We start from the raw sequence: 20,450 nt of genomic DNA on the forward strand, positions 1-20,450 counted from the left end.
CTGATAATGAAGCGCAGCTTGCCGTGGCTAATTTTGAATGTTTTTAATGTATTTTTCCAGCCACTGTCTTTTCACGCCACTGTCCCTGCTGACACGATGCCTCTCGGTGCTAGCTGAGCGGTCACACGCAGCTGGTGGAGGTCTCCCATTGGGGTATGGACTCGGACAGATCCTGAAGCTCTCGGCTCGTGGCTCCAAGTCTTAAGGTGACTAGCTGTGGCAGAACTAGCTGTCGGCCCTGCACGAGGGAGAATGAATGAATGGTCAGACTGCCACGTCTCCGGGAGAGACTGAACACAGCATAGCTTTATGGATTCATACATGGTGAGGCTGGAGGGGACCTCGGAAGATCATCAGGTCCAGCGCGTAGCAGCATCTTTAGCCCCAAAGTGCAGGGCTGTAGCACTTGAGCTCAAAGATTAACTTCCCCAGCTCTTGGCAGCAACTGTTATGGGTCAGCTGCATCTCTTCCATGCTGCAAATAATTTACACTCCTTACCTGGGTTCAGATCTCCACATGCACTGGATTCCTGCACAGCCTCTGGGTCTGGGTCTGGGCTGTGTGGGGTTGCTTGTTCTCCTGCCCCCCCACTCCACCTCTTCCTCTTCAGCCCATCACTGCAGCTCTACCCGCTTTTCCCAGACGCTTGAGCAAAGGGGTCTATCAGAGGTGGAGGGGCCAGTGCAGAAACAACATGACACTAAGGATAAAGCAATCCCATTAGGTATCGGCTAATATATGCTGGGAATTTCACCCTCAAATAGCTGCTCCAAAACAAATGACTTTGCTCACGTGTGTCAAACCAGCATCTGGTTTGGTGAACACCCAAACGGCAAGTGGCTCCCTTTGGGACTGTTATTATGCTTAGGACGGAGCAAAGGGGGTGCATGGAAAATTCCATCCCTGATCCCTGTATTTGACAGGCTGCGTGTGCTAAGGCGAGGGGAACTTGAAATCTCAGCACTTGGCCTATTTGTGTAATTTAAAAGCGTCCCGACAACTCCTCTGCTGCGGTTCCCATGGAAACAGATGTCGGTTTGCAGAAAACTGCTACAGGTTTGGGGGATTATTTTGTAACCTTAAAACAAAATTTTTTTTTCTTAATCTTCTGTCTTGTTTTCAGGAAACTGGGAAAGTTTCACAACCGGTCCCCATTCGCAAGGAGCGGTGACTGAGCCACCACCATCTTTGCAACGACCTGAAGCATCCTGAGATACCGCTGGACCTGCCTCCATGCCAGGATGACCATAATCCTTGGGGATGAGAGCACCAGCTGGAATCAGCCCACAGATGCATTTTGTCCAGTTTATGCTGTAGGTGCACTTGACACTTTTCCCCCTATTCAGACTGTATAACAAGCTCCCAAATCAAACTGGTTCCCGCTTCTTTTCTTACCCCCGCAACTCATGTAACAACACAGTTTAGCACCCAATGGGTCTGTTTCCATAGCAGGTTTTGTCTGTGTGCATGTCTGCGCGTCTCCCTTTCTTTACAGAGCAGGCCGTCATGCCGGGAGAGAAGTCTGACGACTGTCGTCGTATTGTGGAATTTCTCCCGTTTAAAAAGCTAAGCCTTCTCCTGCCTTTGTGTCGGAGGACTCTGGTGTCTCTGTAGCCTGTTACGTAAGCTCAGTTCTTAAGAGACAGTCAGTTATTTTCCAGCTTGTCGGGTCTGACTCATACAGCAGGGAAGTCATCAGTCATGGACTGAACACCTTGGATTTTTATGGCGGAACTGATCTCCCTGTCTCTGCAATCATTTATCTAGTACCACTCCTCCTGCCTCCCCAGGCTTGATATTTCCCTTCTTTTGTCTTTGCAGGTGTTAACCTGATGCAGTTAATTGTCCCTGGAAAGGTAAGCCCATTGAATTCATCTTCTGAGAAATTCTTGCCTGGCAATTGAAAGGTCATAATGTTAATTTTATTTAAACTGTGGGGAACCAGGTGCTTTTGAAGGTGAGGATCTAACAGCGTTTGCTTTTAGCAATTAGAGGCATTAATACCAGCTAGAGCAGTGTTTCTCAACCTATGTCGCCTCGAGGCGCCCTGCCGTAACTTTTGCAAATTGAGCGGCACCCCGTTTCAAACTAAGTTATTTATTGCAGTGCTCACCTCCTTGCAGAGAGGCCGGCTGGTAGGGGCGGGGGAATGGCTAGGCAGGAAGAGCCTGAGCTTGCCCGTATCTGCTCATCTCCTCTCGCAGCTCTTATCTCTTCACAATTCCTGCAACACCTTTCAAAAGAAGTTGCAGCACCCCAGGGTGCCCTGGCACCGTGGGTGAGAATCGCTCGGCTAGAGGAACTCACAAGAGCAGGAGCAGCATAGCAATATGCTAGGTGCTGTACAGCCACGCGGCAAGGGGTGGCCCCTATCACACACACACACAAAAAAGGGGAGTCAAGTGCACAGACAAAAGGACAGGAGGGGAAACTAAACTCAGATTGCCTGCAAATCTGCAGCGGTCCCCAGAGTCCCTGTGCAGGGCCCTAGCCCCTAGATCCTCTTAGCCCCAGCTGGCTCAGGACTCCATCGATGCCTCGTGCCCGCATGGATGGAGCGCTCTTTCTCTGTCCAGACCTGGCTGGCCTCATGTGGAGGCTTCTGAGCCTGGTTAACAGGACTGGATCTTTCACTTGGGTGAATAAAAATGTATGCATCAACCCCCCCAAGCAGAGGTGCTGGGGAGCAATTCCACTTTCGAAAGCAGCTGAGAGAGCACTTGGTTTTGAATCCAGAGGAATCCTGTGCAGTCTGCAAGGACATTTCCTCCCCTCCTCCACAAAACGTGGGTGTTTTTTGTTTTAATTTCTTCTCATCCTGAAGCTATCCCCACAGGTTGTTTTAACATTATTGGAATGTTTTTCCCCCAAAAGACCCAATGTTTTTGTGGAACGGACACCTTTCTTGAGGCATTTGGCTTTTGCTGGACCTGTGTTTTCTAATGGAGTGGCCTCCACTGGCATTTTTCTGACTCACCTTACAGTGAATGAAGGTCTAAGGTACAAATCTGCTGCCAACAACACACCCAAGGGTGCAATGAAACAGTCATAAGCTGCCTGGCGGTTTCCTGACGGGAACAAGTGGCTGTGAAGGGCAAAGGCAGAGCTCAGTGATCTCTGTGTTCAATGCTAATTGAAAAAAAAAAGGGTCAGACCTTTTCCCAGAGCATTTTAAACTGGGAGGTTCTACAAAAAGGTAATGGAGACGTTGCGGTTTGTATTGTTTTGAACAATACCGTCTTGTTTTTACGTTTCAAACCACAGAATCAAACCCGAGCGATCCGAACAGCACGTGGCACTGTGCGCTAGGCTCTGTACAGACACTTAATAAGAGAAATAGTCGTGGTTAGACAGAGGAGTCTGGGCTACAGAGTGCGGATCTGGATTGTGAACGCTTGGAGCTTGAATCCGGGTCGTGCCGGTTACGTGGCAGTCAGTTGTGACATTCCCATCTAGGTTCAGATCCTGACTTGGATCTAACTGCTCCTCCCAGTTTGGAGGTTTGCAGGTCTGGGGCTTTGGCCCCTATGCAGAGGGCGAAGCGAAGTTGTTTGTGTAATTACTGCCCTCTGCCGAATGACATTTGAGTCCTGCTAACACGTCTGTAATCCAGGTCCCCCTGCTAGTGGCTGCAGCCAGAAGGCTGTACCATCGAGCATCCCGGCAGCCAGTAACGGTTGTGTTTTGTTTCGTGAGATTTGGACCCCAGGGCTCCTGGCTTTCTGGTTTCTGCTGCTGATGTGCAGGTAGCCCTTCTTCCTGCCGCAAGTCCTGCTTGGTCACTGAAGCTGCGATTTTATTGTGCAGGCAGGTGGAAATCATAGGCAAGATCTTGACGTCAGAGCCTGGTACCTGCCTTATGCTCTGGGCAGAGCTGACTGCAGGACTCGCCCCCACCCTGGTCGCTCTGCTAGTGCTGGTGACTCTGCCTCAGGCTGTCGAGTTGCAAGGACCCAAAATGCTAACTAAACAGAGGCTCTCCAGATGCAAGCACAGCCCATCCTCAGCGCCAGTGCTCCCTGCTAGGTCTCAAGCAAGGTGTATTTATTCCATTGTTTCTTTATTTATTTCCATCCCATTCATTTCCACTGAGGCCCTTATTGGCATATGGCAGGTTGCAGAGCTAAAGTGCCCCCGCTGCATTCAAACCTTCGCCATACACATTTGCAATGGAGATTTATGGGAAGAAAATTTCTGTTTAATCAAAATGCCACTTTTTGGTTGGAAAAATAATAGGTTCACTGCATGGCTTCCAGACATCTTTGCTAAAAGGTCCTGACCCTTCATTGAAACCCGTGGCAAACTGCCTAGGCCCTGACCTGTTAACACAGGCACATAGCTGTAAGCATGTAAATAGTTCCTTTGACTTTGGAGGGATGACTCTCATGCTTGAAATTATATGCAGGCTCAAGTGCAGCTTTCTTCCTCTGGGCTCATCCTCCTCATTGTACTTGCCTGTCCGTAATTGCCATTTCCATGCTGGGACATGCCAGTTTTCCTTTCTCACAGTACTTTGAAATGCATATTTGACACAGCCAGGTGTTTCAGGGCTTGAGACGACCTTACAAGGTGATGTTTCCTCTGCCCTAACACTCGGTTGCGGTCTAGCAAAATTTACTGGATTCCTGGCATTTCAGCTGCTGAGACTGAGCTGTAAAGTGTGTTAAATAATAATAACTTATAAATACTAAGTGTCTAATAAAACTAAACCTCTAATAACGCCCCCCCCCCCATTAAAAATGCACTTTGACGGGGTTTTTTTAATTTTTAAAGAGGAAAATGCTTTTGTAATTAGCATCTTAACATTAGCCTGGCCCTGTTCTGAAGGTTTCTATTTAAATGCAAATTAAATCCTCCCACCGGAAAGCTAATAGGAGATTAAAATAGCTGGTAGGGGATGGGAATTTGCTTCCATGTGGAGTCATTTTACTCAACTTGTTGTTGAGTTCCTCATGTTTTATGGCCTGGTTGCTTTAAAAATAGAGTTTCTATCTAGGACTTCATGTTACCTATGCAACAATAACCCTGGCTTGTTCAATATGACCCTGAAACTTGTGGTCAGAGTCTCCCAAAGCCTTTTGCAAATCTGGACTGTTTACAACTAGCTTGGGCCTAGACTGAGGTTTTTGCTTTCTCTCATAATAATGAGGCTACGGCTGATAATAGCTAAAGGGCTGCTGCCTTTGATCTTTAGGCAGCTGAGAGTTGTCCTGTTAGGTCTGAAAGCTGTAGGTTCAAGCTCACCAATGCCCAAATGTGGTTGTTTATATGTCCATGAGCGTGGTGCGCACTGGTGCTGAATTAATCCATTATCTCTAGGACTTACACGCTTAGTGAGTGGGAGCCCATGCCATGGAGAGCTGTCTTATACCATCATCAACACATGATTTGCCTGGGACCTGAGACTATCGCAGCCCGACAGTAATGACAATGAGTGAGACTCTCTCATAGTGAAGGGAGCTCTCTCTGCCTGTGAACAGCTGCTGGACCACCATATAAACATGCCTCTGGGACTGACTCTGTCCACAGAGACTCTTTAAAGATCTCTCTGTCTCTACACAGAAATGACCTCTGGTATTTTTTTGCAGATCCCAAACAATTCTGCAGTACCTTTAGGGAAAGCACTGACGTGTAGGTCAGGAGCTCAGATGCCCAGAAAGGTGGTGCTGGGCAGGGAAGCAGCGGTTCACAAGCAAAAATCAATCTCAGAATCGGTGATGTAACGGTGTCCGTGATAAAGCCACATTTGCGACCTCCGATTGAAGGTACTTGTGTGTTAGACACCCTACATGTGAGTCGCAAGATAAACCCAGAGCTTGCAAACGGGAGTGCACAGTGTCCAAAGGTATCTGACCCACCATGGTCTTTGTGAGTTTTTTGCAACAGGAGAATTGCTCTGTTATATTTCTGCAGTCAAGAAATGATCTCGAGTAGGTTTTGAAATGGGGTGCTGCTCAATTCAAATAAGGGATGGGGAGAGGCCTGGGGTCTGAAAAGGTGAAGAACTACTGGCCTAGAAGAAGGGACCCCACGGGCAGCCTCGTGAGATGTTCCCGAGTCCCCAAGCTCATTACAGCCCTGCCGTGAGCAGACATAACACTGGGGTCCAGGGAACTGAGCTCCCATCCTCGGGGCTGTGCGTGACGGGGAGACGGCTCCTGCTCTTCGGTGCTGCCTCTCCCATTGTCGGTCTTCTGCCTCCCTTTCCCAATAGTTTTGTTTTCTTAGCAGTTGGAGGGGAGGGAGAAGACCCTGTTGTAAAACATCCATAAAAGGCTTCGCATGGGTCTCATAATCCAACACACACACACACACCTCACTCCAGGCACAGAAGAAAATACAGGTCACCACAGCAGATGGAGAGTCCTCTGCCTGTAATTGTTTTTCCTCTCCTGTAGGAAAGTAAAGATTAGGGCCATTGGATTTATGTAGCCTGTTTTTTTTTTTTTTATTCCTCCCTCCCTCCCTCCCTATCCCAGGCTTCTTCTGGCTTGGTTCGCTTTGCTCTTAACAGGGGCTGTAACCTCCAGAGACGGAGAGAGATCGGCAGAGAGAGAGAATGAGAATGGATGTGTGAGAGAAGTGAGACGGAGAGCTGCCTTTGCAGGAGCTGCATTACTCTGCCTTACGTTAGCGCTGCAAAGCATTTCTAATAGCGCCAGGCATCCCAGGGACCCACCGCTGCCTCTTGGAGACTGTAAGTACAAGACACTCCTGAAGTATTCTTTAGCACTGAGAGAGAGCCATTCGCCGGAGGTCATTGGGGTCTTAGCGTGTGCGCGCGTCTGCGTGCATTGCAAGGGGAGCAGCTTCCTCTGCACGCCAGCCGGCTTTTTAAGATGCCACCTGAGCTGAATCTTTCAGAGCAACCATGTTATCAAAAATAAATATGTGGGTCAGGCTTCGGCAGCGATGTTTCTGCTTTTTTAATAGCCGCCAAGCCAAGGTTGCAGCATGCATCTATTCTCAGAGGACGCTACTGCTTTGTGTCCCCTGAGGTTGGGTTTGAGGGATGGCCACTCACCTCGCAGTAGGCCAGAGGTGGATGCTGTCAGTTTGTTCCTCTGCAGGTCGGACCATAAGCAGCCGGCTCCTTAGCTGGGATAACTGGGTGAAGCTGATGCAACCGTGTTTGATTTGTCCCAGCTGAAGACCTGGCCTGAGCAATTGAGTTGCATTTAAAACGGTTGCCTCAACATTGCAAGGCTTAGATCTTGGCAAGCGCCATCGGTGGCACTGCCGGGTGTTCATGTGATTCTTGCTTGTGTGACCCGGGGGAATTAATAGCACGCTGCTGACTCGGAGGTGGTGTGAAGGGGGTGGGGACAAGGGACCTGGCTGGGACGCAGGTATGTCAGGCCAGGTATGAGATGGGTGACTTGTCCCCTCACTGTCACTATATAGCCCTAAGTCTCTCATGAGACAAACTTCAGCATCCGTCAGACGCTCCATCAAGTCCTGCCTTGTTCTGGGCTCCCTGACCATACAGGGAAAAGGGATAGTTTGCAACCTTTCTTCCTATCCCATGCCATGCTAGCTGCCCCTGTCAGGGCTCCTCCGGATTTACCGTGGCCCTGCTGTTAACTGTGGAGTGCTTCCTTCCGCTGGCCTCTCTGTCCCCCTCCTGTTTAGCAACATCAGGAAATTACATTTGGCACGATGAGGCTGCAGATAATCCCAAGGGACCGGTAATGGGGATAAAACCAGGCAGGAGGTTAAATCATTCATAGCCTCCTGGCCCTGCATTAAAACAGCATGCATGTGCATGTGAGAAATGTGTGTGGGTATATTCTCTAGGCTGGGAATGGGCAACATGAACGACCCCTTGTAGGGAACGTCTTTTCCCCCCTCCTTCCCTTTCCAGCAGAAGCATCTTTCCTCCCCTCGACAATTTTTCCAGCCATGTCACTCTCCCAGAAATAAGGGTTGCCGGGGCTTTGTTGTCGAGGGGATTTTTTATTTTTTTGGTAACTGTTGCCATGGAAGGGAAACTCGATTCAACTTGATGGGAGGTCAAAAAATGTCAGGCTTAAACAGAACATACATTTAATTTAAAAACCTCTGCTGTCAGGGTTTGTGCAAGAGGGAAATAATGTTAGCAGCGCAATCCCAGTTTTGAGCGTGATTTAAAGCCTTTTCACCTGAAACGCGGTTTAAATTGGGGTCATTTGAAAGCACAGGCTAGTAACTCAATGCTTCTTGGGCCGGGATAATAATACAATAATCCTCTAAGCTTAAGAAAGGCCTCCTATCCTTGGATCTGAATGCTATCCACACACATGGTAGGGCTGAATCCCGAAGCATCCTCCAGGAGGGTAGAGACAGTAGCGAGAAGGCTTTCTTTTAGCAGGATCACACTAGAAAGCAGGGGGGCCTTGAAGGTGGGGGCCTGGCCCCCATAGGCTCAATGCCAGCTTTCACAAGGCACCAACACAGAGAGCAAGGTTTTTAGTAGAGCTGTATGCACGGGTTGGAAACTCCCCGTTGGTGTTATGATGGGGCCGCTGGGTGCCTTGCTCTTCTAAGGCAGAGGGCATTATTTTGGTGGCTAAATAGGAGCTGAGCTCACCGGGACATCCTGCCTCCTGGCTGGTGCTGAGCACTGGGAAACATAGTGCTGAGTTTTTTTGCTAACCCATCCAGTAGTGCATTTCCCACTTCTCTCCTTGGCTGTGTCTTTCCTGCCCTAAAGATGCATTACCACGTGAGGACGGGAATCTTGACCTACAATCCTAGTGGTGACAAGGCACTGTCACCTTGTTGCATTTAATCGGCGTGGGGTATAGCTAGCTCAGAGTCACACTATCAACTTCGAAGTCCCTTGAAGTAACTCTCTAGCTGTACAAACACTCCTCTGTGTGCAAAAAAATCATAGGCAGGGAGCATCTAATTCTGTTCTCAATGGGTTTTTCTGTCTCTGAAGTCTGTTGACAAATGCTCCGACCCTCTGTCCTAGGTTTGCCCTTCCTAGTACTGCACTACAGTGTCCCCCATGCAGCGAGGAGAAAGTGTGTGTGACTTGCACCAAATTGGTTTTAAATGAGCAAAAGCAGCTGATGTTGATGATCATAGCTCATCCCGAGGCTCGCAGGACATTCCTCTGTCTGGAACATTTCAAGACACAGCATGTGTTTGTTTAAAAGCTGTCACATCCTGGTGACTTCTTGGGCATGTGACACCGGAGGAAAAGGTCAAGGAACATACTCGTGCATCTGCTCCCTTGTTTGGTCACGTTCTGGTCTCCGCAAGCTTCCTGTTCGGTTTTAGCAATTTCTGTCTCTCTCGTTTTCATCCTCGCTCAGATTGCTGCTTTTCTCTTCTCTACAGAGAGAAAATGCACCAGGGCAGACACGTGCTCTTAGGACAAGTCTATGGTTTTGCTGCCCCCTGCTCCAACAGTGATCTCAAAGGAACTGCTTCATCAGCACAAATCGCTCAAGCCCCCAGCCCCTTTGCAGGTGACCTTCCCATTAGGAGAAGTAGGGTTCAACTGTGCCAGGGGCTACCTCGGCCCTGGTGTGACTCCACTGACTTGAGCCTAGTTTGCCATGTCCCTGGGAGTCTTTACCTGGAGAGTAGGAGGGTTATCAGAGTGATCATCCTTCAGGGCATGTGCAGAGATACTGCAGGTGGTCTCCGGAAGTAGTTAAGCAAGGAGGACCTATTTCAAAGTACGCTGAAGCCAGTAAGAGTCTTTCCGCTGACTTCACTTGAGCTTGGTTCAGGCAGTAGACATGGTTGGTTGTTTTTTTTTAATTTTCCATATTCCAAGCCAAATCAACCAAATGAATTCCAAATCCAAGAATCGGGCCAGAACCATAAGTGGCCCTACTGCCGGCAAACATCCTCCACCCACATCTGAGGCCTCGGATGTTTCCAAATCCTTTGGCGTGCATCCTACTTGCAGGCCCAAGCCCGGAGGCTTGGGGTTCGGATGCCCCCGAGTTTTGCTTGCCCTTAGCTATAAGGCCCCAGGGGCAAGCCAGGGAGGGGTCTCCCATTTCCAAAAAGTGGGCATAAAGCCACTCCAGCAGCTAAGTGGGAGGTTTACTATACATTACCTTGGCAGGTACTTGCTGAACAGCAAGTGCAAAGCCTCCCTCCTACCTAGCGAGAGAGCAGGCACCCTTGGGGAGACCTGGGCTCCAACACCGACCGTGTCACAGGATGGGTCAGTCGGCTACGTGCTTGTCCCTCCGGCCTCTCTCCTGCCACCAGGTACAATGGTGTTTCCTTAATGGGGGAACCAGGAACCCCCACACTCCCCCGTGCTGCACAGCGACTTACAACCCCCTGAAATGTGCCCCTCCACCACATCATCCACGGAGCAAACCCAAGCTCAGCTCCCCGCTCTGCAGCATCTCCAGTAGACAGTGTCTGTATCTCGGTCCCATGCTGTCTCTAGTCTCTCCTGCTCTTTATTTAATAGAGCACGAGCAGCCGGTAGAACTGAGATGAAGCAGCTCGCTTGCAAGTGGAGACGCCGTGCTTGGGGAAAGGAGCGGCAATCTCTCCCCAGTGTTTGCATACCATTCCCGACCTATTGTTCCCTGTCTCTGCCTCTGCTGCTGTGACAGTCCTCAGTGCGCTGAGAATAATTATTGCTCCAGCTATTGGAATCGGCCTGATGTCATGTTTTTCACATCTAAGCGTTAGAGCCCCCCTGACAGCTCGGCGGGCACGCCGCAGCGCTGCACGGCGCTTATCTGGCTGACTTTCTGGTGAGCACGAGAGCTTTCTCTTGGAGGGGGAGTAGCCGCTCCAGTGATGTGTCTATCTGTCAGGCTGGCAGCTCATCTGCACCTATCTTTCCAGCCCACTCCACAGCGCTGGTGGGGGAGGCATCAAGCTTTGGCAGGCCAGAGTCAGTCTGGGGCACAGTGATATTTTAAGAGCCCGGTTCTCAAAGGGATTTTGATGGGTTTTGAGCTTCACTCCCCTCCAGTTCCACCGGTGTCGATCAAGAGTACATCCACTGACGTCAGCAGAGCAAAGAGTCACCTTTTTGCAGGCGGTATGAGATCAGAATGAGATACCATGGTTTTTAGGAAATGCGGTGGCACCTCGAGCCCTTATAAAGCTCCGCGGAAATTGATAGAGTTTCCCTGCGAGAGAGATGCGGCGACAGCTCGGCTATATCTGGATTTCCTCACCGGGGGCATGAAATTAAGAATATCCCAGTTATTTTTCCACTTGTAGGGCCCCTTTGCACTTCGCCCACTTTGGAGAGGGAAAATAGATTCGCTCCTCTTTCCAGTCTCCCTCGAGTCATGCACTAGCGTGGTGGGAGCAACATCTGAGTCATGGAGGATAAAGGGAAACTTTCACACCCCGAGAAAGAGCCGCTGCACAAAGACTGAGGATTTAAGTGGTGCCTAGGCCTTGAGCTGCCCCTCGGCAGCCTGGTGAGCTCTACCCTTGGCGCGTGACACCCTACTAAACCCATCTGCTATGGGAAGGGGAGTGCAAAGGGATTACCTGCGTTCCAGCTAAGCTGCGTGTATGCAGAGACTTCTGCTTTCTTACGTGCTCGATCGGTCCATCTTGATAATACCCCTTGCAGCTTACCAAGCGGCAGAGCATGCTCAGCTTTTGGAAAAGCAAATGACTGCAAACAAGCGTGGCATGAAAAACAGGGTATCATCATAAAGCCGTTCACTCGGCCTGATGAGACCGACAGAGCCCTGGTGACTCTCCTGGAGCTGCTCCCATGTACTCCAGCTGTGGCTGTGGCCCCACTGTGTAATAAATGGCTTTAATGATGCATGGTGGGATGTCCCGTGAGGTACTAAACCAGAAGCTGAAACTGAAACTCGAGGGCAAGGAGCCACAGTGTTGTCGGTTAGAGCTGCCAAGTGGTTGTTATTTAAGGTATTAGAATAGGAAGTTAGGGACCGAATTCTGCAAAGCTGCTAAGGCCCCTCAGCCCAGGTCAGTCTCATCTCACGTATTCCCTATATTTCCTCATTTGCAGGTACAAGTTTCTTCCCCTCTCCACCCATGCCCCGCAACCCCACCATTCTCCTTTTGGTGTCCCAGCCCCTGTTGCGAGCTCTGAGCGCCCAGAGGTGCCATGCTGCTGGGTGCTTTTATCCTGGCGGCAACAATTTGGGCTGTTCTGGCAGCTGTCTCAGCGTCCTGGGGAGAACTTCTCATCTGCCATCGCCTCTGATAGGAAAGCAATTACCATTCATTTTTGTTTTAATGTAGCCATTTAGGGGGAAAAAATGTTAGCGCTTCCAATTTGTTTGGTATAATTAAGTGATAATTCCAGTTGCCTGGGAGTAGATGAGGAGGAAAATGGCTGAAGGATGTTGGGGGTGTTGGCTCAGCACACTGGTGACAGCTCCACGCTCTTGAGGCTCAGCACGGTGATTGCTTTCGTGTAAAAAAGGGGAAAAAAAAGTCTAGTGATCCTTGAGAGAGGGGAGAAGGCCTGTGATGCAGTGTTTTAGGCTGACCTTGCTTTCTGTTTCAGAGGAGGAGGGGAAGGACAGGAGACTGTTTTCCTGCCAAGGCAGCTGAATTCAGACGGAGCTTGAACATCAGCTGTGTAGATGATTAATGCACCAGACTCTCTGGACACCTGGGCTCTGTTTGACTGTGGTCACAGCTGGAATGAAGTTGGCAGGTCTCTGCAAAGTTGTCCTCACAAAGGGCCTGATCCCAAGTCTAGCGGTGTCAGTGGAGAGGCTTTCATCTCCTTCGGCACACTTAAGGTCAGGCCCGTGCCCCTCGTGATCTAGAATCATAGACGATGTGGGTTGGAAGGGACCTCAGGAGATCACATCTAATCCAACCCCCTGCTCAAAGCAGGACCAGCCCCAGCTACATCATCCCAGCCAAAGCTTGGTCTAGCCGGGTCTTAAACACCTCCAAGGATGGAGACTCCACCACCTCTTTGGGTAACCCATTCCAGTGTTTTACTACCCTCCTAGTAAGAAAGATTTTCCTAATACCCAACCTAAACTTCCCTTGTTGGAGTGAGATGCACTAGGGAGCCTGCCATGTGAGAAGGAAGCTTGCATGGGAAGTGTCTGCCCTGGGCCACGTTCTCACTTCCACCCCTACTGAGCGTCCGTAACCAGGCAGCTGGGCCAGGGACAGCTCCTCCATGCCACAAGTCCTTGCACTTGGGGGTTTCCATGGATTTTCCTCCTTGGAGCCCTGCTGCCTCAATGGTGCTGGACTGTGCTAAGTGGTAGTGGCCACCCATCGGATTCCTGCTTCCTGGCCAATACATGCATGGTCCAGAGAGCCAGAAGCACTGATACTTTTGTTCCCATCTAAGTATATAGAAATGTATTTGAGCATAGTCCTGGCACTCGCCCTAAAGAGGAGCAGAGCCATCGCCAGAAAGTTCGCTTTGTACTTTTGCTGTAGGGCATAAATTAAAATAAGTCCCCAGCACTTGTATCGTGCCTTCCATCAGCAGTTTTTAGTTGGCTTTGTAAAGGTCAGTATCTGTAGTCCTTCTTTATTGATGGGAAGAATAGAGGGATGATGTGATTTGCCCAAGGTCAGGGAGCAGGGCAGTGGCAGAGGCAGGAAAAGAGCCCAGCTCTGTTAAGGGGCTCTGCTTAGTAAAGGCTCTTTGGGGCTGTCAGCTGCAATGCTCACCTCAGGAGGACAAAATTGACCATCCAGGGTCTTCCTCATTGCCCTGGTCCCTCTAGCATTAAGACCCTCTGGCCCTTCTCTCCTCCTGTTGAGAATGTGCTCCGTGTGGTTCACCGAGCACATCACGATCCCGGCTCAGATCCGAAACGATGGGTGATTAAAGGGAGTTGTAGGTGGTTGTTGCTAGGCTACAGACTCTCTCAATCTGCTCTCGCTGTGGAAGGGCTCCATGGCGGGGAGATCTGAAGAGGTGCAGCCAGGACCAGAGGCAGAAGTGCTTCCTGCACTGTCTGTGCACCAAGACCCACCCGAGACTGTGCGCGGCGTCTAACGCTGGGGTCTGGCTGCTGCTGAGATGGGCTGTGGGATACTAGGATGTCCTGCGATAGAGCCTAGCCCTGGAGATAGCTGGAGCCTGCGAGCTCTTGGTCCACAGCCATGATTTATAGGACTGCAAATGGCAGTGCAACCTCCACGAGGAGGGTGCCGGTCCCCTGCTCGTGCAGTGCAAGGGTGCCTGGTGGCAAGCTGTTTGCTTCTTCCCCGGTCCTGGTGACAGAGAGGAAATTCAGTTGGCCCTCTCAGGGACCACAGAGGGTCTCTTGCTTTGCTTGACTTGACCTTGCCTAGGAATAGAGGTCGCTGACCCTGCACCCCTCTCTGTAAGAGACATGGACGCCGTGTTCAGCCTTAAGACAATAGGCGAGGAGAGGTGATGGGAGTCAGCCTCCATCCATGGCAGCACAGAGGAGTTTGATGAGAACATCTCCAGGGCAGTCGGGTTTCCAAGAGTTAGTGGAAGGGGGCTCCGGCTCAGACAGAGCAGAGCTGGGGTCTGGATTCCTGCTTTCACTCTGTCTCCCATCCCGTGTGACCCCAGGCTCCCTATTCTCCCTGTCCTTCCCCTCCTTGGTGAAGATGTCACCACGACAGCCCTACCAGCGCTAAGTACTGGGTACCAAAATGTCAAATAGAGCCAGGGCAATGGGGACAAAGGGTTTTGCTGCGCAGGCCAGTAAACATCCGTGCGTGCTTCCTTTATTCACAAATATCTGCTCATCCCTAACACCACAAGCCCAAGCTGCAGGGACCAGCTTGGGATGCCTGGAGAGAAATGTTGTATGCCGCAGCCGGGTGCGTGCCCACAACCCACGCTGCGTGGCTGTCTGTGTTTGTGGAGGGTGAGGGGAGGGAGAAACCCGACTTGACTTTGAGACCAACTACAAAGCAGCTCCGGTTATGTAAGGAAGGTTGAGCTCTCCATGCAGCGTGCCCCTATTCATGCCTAGGTGTGTGGGTGGGCAGCTGCCTTGCTCAATCCCCTCCTGTGTCTCTCTTTCTCCCTTCATTTATTCATCTCATCTGCATGTTTAACAGCCACTCGGAGAGAGGGAACAATAATCCTGGGACTACAATGGGAGCTTGTGCCTTTCACTCTCTCTTAATGGGCTGCTCTTTGGATCCCTTACAGTTCAGCTGTAACAGTGCGCGAGGAACAGCCGGAGAGCCGTGGCTGCGGGGCTGGAGGGCTTGCACGCTGGATGCCCCCAGCATGGGTTCCCCGGGCAGGCTTCTCTGCGGGCGCAGGATGTGGTAGACACCGGGCAGGAATAACGAAGGAGAGCAATCATATCAGAGAAGAATTCAACAAAGAAAAGTTCCTTCTAAGCCAGGAAACCCCTGAGCCAGGCAGAGAGCCGACAGTTTGCAGCATCTTTTCTTTGAATGTCACTCGGGGGCGGGGATGCACGGGAAACTGGGTTAACGAACTGAATCCAACCTTATTTGCCTTTCCTTTTTAGGACTGGTCTCTGTGTGAGCCTCTGGTGGATGGGGAACTGCAGGATTAATGGAGATGCGCTGAAAGGTACTGGCCCTGCTTCCATGTGTGTGCGTGTGCATGTGTGTGCGGTAGCTAGATCCCAGGGATTGTGGAGACTGCATGGACATGGAGGTATTGATTGTGGAGGCTTCGCTGCGCTCCCAGCTGCCCAGATCTCTGGGGGTGCGGGTTTCTTCTCTCTGTTGCATTTGCCTGCATGCGATGCTTTTCTCTCCCTGTGTTTTGCAGCATAGCCAGCCCCCTGGCAGGCACAGCACATGCTTGCCCTCGCCTCTGACGGTGCATGATGGAAGTGGCCAGTATCAAAGACTTCCAGTGGAAAACCCTGGCGCCTCTCCCCAGCCGCAGGGTCTACTGCTCCTTGGTGGAAGTGGGAGGGCAGGTCTTTGCCATCGGGGGCTGCGATGACAATGGTGTCCCCATGGACTGCTTCGAGGTGTACTCCCCAGAAGCCGACCAGTGGAACTCCCTCCCTCCCATGCCCACGGCCCGGGCTGGGGTAGCGGTGGCCACCCTGGGCAAGCGGATCATGGTGATCGGAGGGGTTGGAGTGAATCAGATGCCCCTGAAGATCGTGGAGATGTACAACATCGACGAGGGCAAGTGGAAGAAGAGGAACTCCCTGAGGGAAGCAGCGATGGGCATCTCGGTGACCGCGAAAGGCAAGGAGAATTTGTTTGCTACTGCAGGCGTGTGGCTGGCGGGGAGGTGTGGGGAGCACGGCAGAGAGGAGTGGGCTGGGCAGAAGGGCTCCAGGGGCAAGGGGGGACTCCTTCCGCTGACGAGTCTAGTTTAAAGCCTGCCGGAGGAGTTCAGCCAACCTGAAAGAGAACACACACTTAGAGAACACATTTAGTTTAAGATTGAAGTAAAAACAAATATAACTTAATTGGAATGAGTTCCAAACAATCTGCAGGGTTTTGAAATAGGAGTTTCATTACCAGGAGCAGCGACCAGACAGTAGAATTGCACAACCAAGGATGTCTTGATTGGTGGAGTATGAAGACTATTAAACGAAAAGAGGGTCATTACCACGTGTGGAATGAAGAGTTTAGAAGGGGTCAGGTAGATTATAATGAGCCATGTAGTCAAGTAACTCCCTCAGCACTGCCTGAATAGAAATGCTACCACTACTGCCGGGCAGGTGGTTTTAAACTTTGAGTGGATCAGGAATCAGAGCAGCGGAGGGCACAAGTGCACCAGTAAATCCCCTCTAGATCCAGGTTGTTTCTGGTTACATTTATTTCTGAGGCCCATTAACCCAGTTTGCAGAGGCGCTGACTGCTGGAGACTTCGCGGATATCCGTGGGAGTGAGGAGCACCTGGCGCCTCTGCAAACCAGGCTGTCAAGACCCCCTCGCTGCCTCTAACCTACCCGGCGCTGCGAGGCTGGGGCTGGAGCCACTGGAGCATCCCCAGGGTGGGCACCCCCAGGCCTGCAGCACCCTTGGGGCTGCTGCACCACCGGGGCAAGGCCCATTGCTGAACCTGGGTTGAGCCTGCACCGGGGCTGAGATGGCTCCGCACCCCGCGCTGGCCCTGCAGCTGTGTGCGTGGGGCAGAGGGGCTGGGGTGCTGCGTGCCCGCAGGGTGTGGGGCCCAGGGTGCTCCTGGGGCAGCCGGGCACTGCCTACTGCTGCTCCAATGCCCTAAGCTGGGCTGGCCCTGCGGGCAGCACCACAGCCTCCAGCATGGCTGCAGTGCAGCTGGGGCAGGACCAAGTGCCTTGGACTTGCCCTGACTCCCTTCCCGGCGCTTGGTGCTGCTCTGGGCCAGGAAGCCCAGGCTGGGCCAGGCTCAGGCCACAATAACTGAGCTGGGCCCGTGGCCACAAGGAGGTGTGAGTATTGACTAGGGCTCAGGTGAGGCCATTGCACAGCCCTGAGCCTTCAACCAGGGAGGTACTTAGTGCCTGAGCAGGCAGGGGCAGGAGCAAGCCCCATCTCCTCCCAGAGCTTGAACCCCAGGGCTCCAATGGGTGCCTAAGGAGGCACTCGGAGCAGTGCTTGAGCCAGGAGGGCAGGGGCAGCCTTCGGGAAGGGGCAGGGAGCGCCTCCCAGACCCTCAGGGAGCCCTGCCTGTGCCCAGGGGTTCAAGCAGCCCCCACAGAGCCAGTTCAGCAGGGGTCCCAGGGGGCTTCCCCAGCAAGAGGGAGGTCCCGGCTCCCTGCAGGAGTCCTGGGCTCCCAGAGAAGCAGGCACACAACCAGGGGCAAGGGTCACATAGCGGGTAGATGGGGCCATGCCACAGTGAGAGCACGTTTCTGCCTTGGAGCAGGGGCTGGAAGAGGTGGGTCTGCCTTCAGGCTGCGGCCATGTGTGCTCATGATCCAACACAGGGGAGGACACCCTGCCAGGAGGGCGGAGGAGCTTGTGTGCAGTCCTGGGGGAGAGCACTGGTCCCCTGGGCTCAGAGGCCCCCATGGCCAGAGCAAGGCTCTGCCCCCAGCGCAGGGTGGAGGAGGGCGTCCCATGGCAGGGGCCGCTGGCCTGACCCTTGCGCAGCTCCTGTGCACCTTTGGAGAAGCTCGTTGGGGCGGTGAGCGGCGTCCTGGGGACAGCGTTGTGACCCCTCTATGAGGACAGAAGCCCTGGGGTGCTGGTTTGGGTTTTGCGAGTGGCAGCCCAGGTAATGGGCCTTTGCCTTTTGAGGGCCCCAGAGGCAGCTCCACAACTCGACCTTAGTCTGAACCAGGCCCCGGGGAGAGTATTTGGGCAGGTGGCCTTCCCTGGATCCCCACATATCCGCAGCTCGAGCAGGGGAGGCCAGGAGGAGCCGCCTGCCCCGCAGGGCCAGGAGCTCGTCCCAGCCTGGAGCGAGGTGCTGCTGCCTCAGGGTGCGGGCAGTGCCTGGGCAGGAGGGCAGGGCAGGGGCACCTTGTGCGGGGCAGGAAGCTCCCCCAGCTGACCCCTCCATGTGTCTCAAACCTACCTGGTGCTGCGAGGCCAGGGGTGGAGCTGCTAGAGCATCCCCAGCGTGGGAGCCCCAGGCCTGCAGCACCCTTGGGGCTGCTGCACCACCGGGGCAGCCAGGCGGGTCTGCAGTGCAGCAGGTCCCGGGGGTCCTTCCCTCGCCCACCCCACTCCAAGAGGGAGGTCCTGGCTCCCTGCAGGAGTCCCAGGCTCTCGGGGGCAGGCCCAGGGCGGGGGCAAAGCTCCCTAGGGGTGGAGGGGCCATGCCCAGAGCAGGCTCCTGCCTTGGACAGGGTTGGAGGAGGGGGTGCTGCAGGCAGGTCTGCCTCCAGCCTACTCCCGGGGTGGGGGGGCGGTTGTGATCCAGCACCGGGCAGGGGAGAGGGCAGTGGAGCTCATGTGCAGCCCTGGGTGGGGAGCACCGGTCCCCTGGGCTCAGAGGTCCCCCACAGCTGGAGCAAGGCTCTGCCCCCAGCGCACAGCAGAGGAGGCCCGGGGAGAGTATGTGGGTAGGCAGCTTTCCCTGGGTCCCCACATATCCGCACTCTGCAGGACGCGGCTGTCCAGCTCCCCAAGGGCAGCCCGAGGTCGCTCCTGCCCCCCAGCCCCAGGTCTCCCCGAGAGCTGGGGGGCCGGGGCACGGTGCTGTAAAGCTCAGGCTGGGGGTCCTGATTCCCTTGCGGCTGGAGGCCCCCGAGCCCCTCTTCTCTGCACCCCCTTGACTGGGGTCGCACAGGAGCTGGGACCCCGCAGCGGTCCCTGCTGAGCAGCCACAGACAACTGTTCCCCGCAGCCCAGGGGGATGTCCCCAGTGGCTTCACTTTTCCCAGGGAGCACCATGACCCCAAATAAAGGCAGACCTCCCCGCCTCCGTACTCAAATATGGGTGGCTGCATCAAGTCCTCTCCGGCATGGCAAATATGATGGCCCTTGGCCCACAGCACCTGGGCAAAGCAAGAGTGAAAGCCAGGGCTAGAGGATGCTGGCCTTGTGCAGTCAAAGTCATTGACCCTGCCTGAAAGGATGGGGCTTTGGCCACGAGGCAGGCAGGGGCAGCAGCTTTCCTGGGGCTCCTCTTGTAGTGGGGCCAGTGTGTCTGCATGGAAAGAGTCAAGGGGCCCAGAAGTGAAGGTCAGGCCTAGCAGGGTCCTGTGGTGCACAGTGCAGGGCCTTGCAGTATGGGTGCTGAGGTCCTGGGTTCAGATCCCAGCCTTTCCTTCTTTTTGTGGGGAGGCGCCATTCTCGTTCATTGGAGGGGCCTGGCCGATGCGCCTCAAGGGGCCCAGGGCTGGAGCAGCTTTCAGCCTTCCCTGGTAGTCTGGTGGTAAGGGTGCTACTTTAGGTAGCAAAGACTGTGAGTTCAAGTCCTAATTTGGCTGGAGCTTTCCAGCTCCGCAGGGAGAACAAACCAGCCTGCCTGAGTGTTTTGCTGGTGTAAGAGTGGGGTGTTCCCTTGAACATCAGGGTTTCCCAGTTTTCTGCCAGTGCTCTGTGTTTTAACAGCAATCAGCCCTGGGCACCAGAGGGAAATCAGATGCATAAGGAACGGGGGCAGCCCCTCTCCTCCCAGCCCTCTGGCTGCACCCTGCGCTAGGATCGCCCCGGGCAGCCGGGGCACCTGCTCACCGCTGGGCCCGGGGGCAGTGCAATGGGCCACAGAGCCGCACTCCACTGCTTGCTTTTCTGCCGCACCCGGGGGCACGGCCTCTACACATCCCGTCTCGGCTGCGGCGGGGGGCTTCACCGCGTGGGGGGGCTGCCCTCTCCACTCCTCTCCCCCCTGCCTGGGCAGGGCCCGACTTTTCTGCCGCTCTCTGGATTGAGGCGGCTCCTGCTGCTAAAACCTGCAGCAACAACCAGCGCAACCCATGTGCAGCCCTGTTCCTCGAGCCCGACTGGGGCAACAAGAGGGGCTCCCAGGGCACGGCTGCGCTGTGTCCCGGGGTAGACAGTGATGTACCGGGGCACGGCCACCCGTCTGCACATTCACCGCACCCGAAACAGCTGCCGGGTGGAAGGACTCCTAGCTGAAGTCCAGCCCAGCCGAGGATTTGCCTTCTCCGGACTCCGCACC

General features: G+C 53.4%; 1 protein-coding gene and 1 long non-coding RNA gene across 3 annotated transcripts in view; one reads left to right on the forward strand and one right to left on the reverse strand.

Moving 5' to 3' along the window:
• LOC112550464 lies at positions 1–7,137 on the reverse strand. The gene is made up of 4 exons (XR_003094334.1): positions 7,026–7,137; positions 6,317–6,393; positions 500–701; positions 1–238 (listed from the first exon to the last, which is right to left on the reverse strand). It is a non-coding gene; the product is annotated as an uncharacterized LOC112550464 (long non-coding RNA).
• Positions 1,754–20,450, forward strand: part of KLHDC8A (kelch domain containing 8A) — a 37,414-nt gene continuing 18,717 nt past the window's right edge. Inside the window, exons 1-5 of one of the 2 annotated variants that reach the window (XM_025205521.1) lie at positions 1,754–1,857; positions 6,481–6,698; positions 12,480–12,720; positions 15,424–15,488; positions 15,693–16,126. In XM_025205521.1, the coding sequence (XP_025061306.1) occupies positions 15,748–16,126 (379 nt within the window). In that variant the 5' untranslated portion in view covers positions 1,754–1,857; positions 6,481–6,698; positions 12,480–12,720; positions 15,424–15,488; positions 15,693–15,747. The remainder of the gene's footprint in view (positions 1,858–6,480; positions 6,699–12,479; positions 12,721–15,423; positions 15,489–15,692; positions 16,127–20,450) is intronic. The other variant, XM_006024763.3, reaches the window with a different exon arrangement.

This window comes from Alligator sinensis, unplaced genomic scaffold, assembly GCF_000455745.1.
Source record: "Alligator sinensis unplaced genomic scaffold, ASM45574v1 scaffold1322_1, whole genome shotgun sequence".
Classification (NCBI taxonomy): Eukaryota; Metazoa; Chordata; order Crocodylia; family Alligatoridae; genus Alligator; species Alligator sinensis.